The following is a 4,598-nucleotide window of genomic DNA, read 5'->3' as shown; positions in this document are numbered from 1 at the left end:
TCGGCCAGTTATCAATTAGCATACCCTCCGGAGGATTGGCTAAGTTAATTTGACGATTTTAAGTTAATATGAAACTATAGAAATATAAATATGTTATAAATATGAAACTATAGAAATATATATATATATATATATATATATATATATATATATATATATATATATATATATATATTATTTATAACATTATATAAATATGTTGTTCTTTCTAGTATTTGTAATTTACCGTCGAGATTAAAAAATATATATATTTGTAACATATTATGTTGTGTTGTTGTTTCTAGTATTAATTTGTAATTTACCATCGAGTTTATAAAATATATATATTTTTGGTCTTAGAGTGTTGATTTATATTTGTCAATTATAATAATCTTATTTTGTAAAGCTTATACTAATATTATTTTGCAATTTATTATTCTCTTTTTTTTTTTCTAGTTATAAAATTAATAATAATAATAAATATGACTTAAAAGTATTTAAAAAATGGATAATCGTTCAAAGTTCAAACCCTCCAAAAAAATATCCAATACACACATGAATATGTGTATAGTACCCTAACAATTTTATAACATTTTTTTTTTGCAATTATAGCAATAATTTTTTTTTATTTTTTTTTTTCAATTATACATAAGAACATGAAATTCACATACTTTTATATATACCACATATACACAAAATACTAATACATTCACATACACACAAAATAGCATCATACTTAAACCAAATACACATAATTTCACATATATAGATAATAACATCCTAATTATACCAAATACAAAAATTTCACAATCATATACCACATTTACAACAAACATACATACATTCACATACACACAATAACATCATACTTATAACAAATACATATAATTTCACATATATTTAGATAATAACATCATATATATATATATATATATATATATATATATATATATATATATATATATATATATATATATATATATATATATATTTCTACCAAATACTCATATACCACATACATCAAATATCAAATATACACACAATTTACACATACAAATATCAAATATACACACAATTTTCACATATGGTAATTTTCACATAATTTTCACATACAAATATCAAATTCACAAAAAAAAATGAAATAATAGAACCTGTAGTGGCAGAAATCAACCGATAATAACTGAAAATTTTGTTATTCACCCAATGAAACTACAAATCCAAAACCTAGGAGCCATCCAAAATGTCACAAATCACTTCAACAATATTTGCAAAGATAACATACAAATTAAATTACCAAAACTTGGAAATTTAATCAACACTTTTTCAGTGTTAACAAACAAATTAACAAGAAAATTATCAAAGAAAATTTCAAATCAAATTACCTTAATTTCTTCAAGAACTCCACTTAGAAATTGGTCCCAAATCACACATTAATCCCTAACACACTAAATATGGCACAAGTTATGGAGAAATCAAACTGGAAGAAGAAATTTGAGAAAGAACTCGGTAGAAGATGTAAAGGCGATGGAGAAGAGGGCAGCAAACAGAAAGCAAATGAGAAGAATAAAGTTCTACGTGTGTTTTTTTTATTTGCGTCAGCCTTAAGCGCGACGCCTTTAGCGGCGACACTTATATTATTACCGGCGACTATTATCGATAGCGGCGACAATCTGGAAGGAAGGGTACCTGGTCATTTTTTAGTGTATTATTAGCGGCGAGAATTTGAAGCTTTAGTGGCGATACATATGTCGTTGATATTAGGTTAGTTCGGATAAGGGACCCTAACCGTTGGATTGAATATTTGATCAAACGGTGTAGATGTAGAAGGGGAAGACGCGGATTCGTAGAAGGGGAAGACGCGGATTCAGGTGATCACCCTTTAGCGGCGACGTTATTACCGGCGACAGGGGATTTTAGCGGCAACGCTCTCTAAAGTCGCCGCTAGTTGCCGCTAAAGGCCCGTGTCACCGGTAATAGCGTCGCCGCTAAAAAGTGATTTTCTTGTGGTGGAAGGAGGAAAGTAATAAAAAAAAAAGTTACACTTGATATATTTATTTAATGTATCTTTTTAAATTTTTATTCAATGATGTATTTTTTATTTAATATTGGTTTTATTAAATAAAAAAAAATAATAAGAATGGTGGAATGATCGAGTATTTTTATAAGTTATGAAACCGTATGGTTTGAAGCTGATATCACAATATTTTATTTTTGGTGTGGTGGCCATGGAAATAACTATAACCAATATTGTAAACAAGACTTATCGACACGAAATATGTCGACGAACCAAATCTTGTCGACACGGCCTGACTTCACAAGTTGACCCTTATGACTTATCTGTAATCTATAATCATTCATATAATATAATATATGTAGGTTTAAAATCCATCCGTTTTCTGAATTTATTACAAAACACGTGTCCGTCTTCTGATGGAACAGCTTTTTAAGTGGGTTTAGTATAATGCTGACAACATGTGGCTCTCTCATATACCATGCATCTTCATTTCACCGCGTATATCACCTTTTCATCGTCTCACTTTACTCTATATAAACCCCCCCAAATGTCATAATATAAAACACAAGAAAATCACAAACGAAACAAGTGTTAATTTCTACGTTTTCAAGCTTCTTCTATAACTTATCGAGTGAAAAGAAATATGGCACAATACGGAGGAGATCATAAAGACGGAAGAGAAGGTCGGCAAACAGATGAGTACGGAAACCCACTTCACTCTAGCACCCCTTTTACGGGTACGGGAATGGGCATTGGCACCGAGACTGGGACAGGCTACGATCAACATAAAGAAGAAGGCCAAGAAAAGAAAGGGGTGATAGAGAAGATCAAAGAAAAGTTTCCCGGTGGTCACAACACGGACGAGCATCAAAGGGTGTCCTCAACGACAGGCGGCGTTAGTGGCGGTGGTTATGGGGAAGGAGGGGAAACCCACGAAAAGAAAGGGCTGATGGAGAAGATCAAGGAAAAGCTTCCCGGTGGTCACAACAATGATGAGCATCAAAGGGTGTCCACAACGACAGGCGGCGTTGGTGACAATTATTTGGAAGGAGGGGAAACCCATGAGAAGAAAGGGGTGACAGAGAAGATCAAAGAAAAGCTTCCTGGTGGTTACAGTACTGACGAGCATCAAAGAGTGTCCACATCAACGATATACGGCGTTGGTGGTGGTGGTAATACATATGGGGAAGGAGGGGAAACCCACGAGAACAAAGACATGATGGAGAAGATCAAAGAAAAGCTTCCCGGTGTTCACAACACGGATGAGCATCAAAGGGTGCCCACAACAACGGTAAGTAGCATTGATAGCGGTTATGTGGAAGGAGGGGAAACCCACGAGAAGAAAGGGGTTATGGAGAAGATCAAAGATAAGCTTCCTGGTGGTAACATCTCTGAGCATCAAACAGTGTCCTCAACAACGACAAGAGGCGTTGGTGGTGGTGGTTATGGGGAAGGAGAGGAAACCTACGAGAAGAAAGGGGTGATGGAGAAGATCAAAGAAAAGCTTCCTGGTGGTTACAGAACTGACGAGCATCAAAGAGTGTCCACATCAACGATATACGGCGTTGGTGGTGGTGGTAATACATATGGGGAAGGAGGGGAAACCCACGAGAACAAAGGCATGATGGAGAAGATCAAAGAAAAGCTTCCCGGTGATCACAACACGGATGAGCATCAAAGGGTGCCCACAACAACGGTAAGTAGCATTGATAGCGGTTATGTGGAAGGAGGGGAAACCCACGAGAAGAAAAGGGTTATGGAGAAGATCAAAGATAAGCTTCCTGGTGGTAACATCTCTGAGCATCAAACAGTGTCCTCAACAACGACAAGAGGCGTTGGTGGTGGTGGTTATGGGGAAGGAGGGGAAACCTACGAGAAGAAAGGGGTGATGGAGAAGATCAAAGAAAAGCTTCCCGGTGGTGACAACACGGACGAGCATGAAAGGGTGTCAACAACAACATCTGGCAGCATTGGTGGTGGTGGTTATGGGGAAGGAGGAGAAACCCATGAGAAGAAAGGGTTGATGGAGAAAATCAAAGAGAAGCTTCCTGGACATCATTAGATCCTACGGTATATTTGTGAGGATGCATATGTGTATACAAAATAATAATTTGGTATTGATGTCGTTTGTCATGTATGTTATGGATGGGTCACAAGCCATGTGGGATTGAGTCTTGTAATGTGTGTTTTTTCGTATGGAATTTGATTTACTTTTATTTTTTTTATTGAATATACTTTGGTTTTCTAGAGTTATAATTAACATTAGTACAAAGTCGTATTTAACACTACGACGAGTTTTATTTAAATTGGTGTCATTATAGCCATAAACTGGATTATTAAACCGTCGAAAACTCTTTTCGCATCAATAAGCCAAGGAACCACACAATTTAAAGAATTTGTTGATGTGGTTTTCATAAACGTGCATTAAGAACCACACCATTTATAGAATTTGTTGGTAGAGTTTCCATATGATTATATTAAAATTGCATTTATTATTGTGCTTGTCCAAGATCGCACCATTAAGCATTGTTACTTGGTGTGAAGGTTTATAAATCACACCATTATAACATCATTTTTGAATGTAATTTCCGTATAACGACATTAA

At 34.9% G+C, this 4,598-nt stretch overlaps 1 protein-coding gene across 1 annotated transcript; it reads left to right on the top strand.

Moving 5' to 3' along the window:
• The first annotated feature begins 2,543 nt into the window (after positions 1-2,543).
• Positions 2,544-4,223, top strand: LOC145036884 (uncharacterized). Its single transcript, XM_078985416.1, has one exon. It carries the CDS (start codon positions 2,637-2,639, stop codon positions 4,053-4,055), a length of 1,419 nt encoding a protein of 472 aa, XP_078841542.1. The 5' UTR covers positions 2,544-2,636; the 3' UTR covers positions 4,056-4,223.
• Positions 4,224-4,598: the final 375 nt, after the last annotated feature.

Source organism: Lactuca saligna, chromosome 3 (genome assembly GCF_052625555.1).
Source record: "Lactuca saligna cultivar CGN05327 chromosome 3, ASM5262555v1, whole genome shotgun sequence".
Lineage (NCBI taxonomy): Eukaryota > Viridiplantae > Streptophyta > Magnoliopsida > Asterales > Asteraceae > Lactuca > Lactuca saligna.
This window is presented reverse-complemented; position numbering and strand designations above follow the sequence as displayed.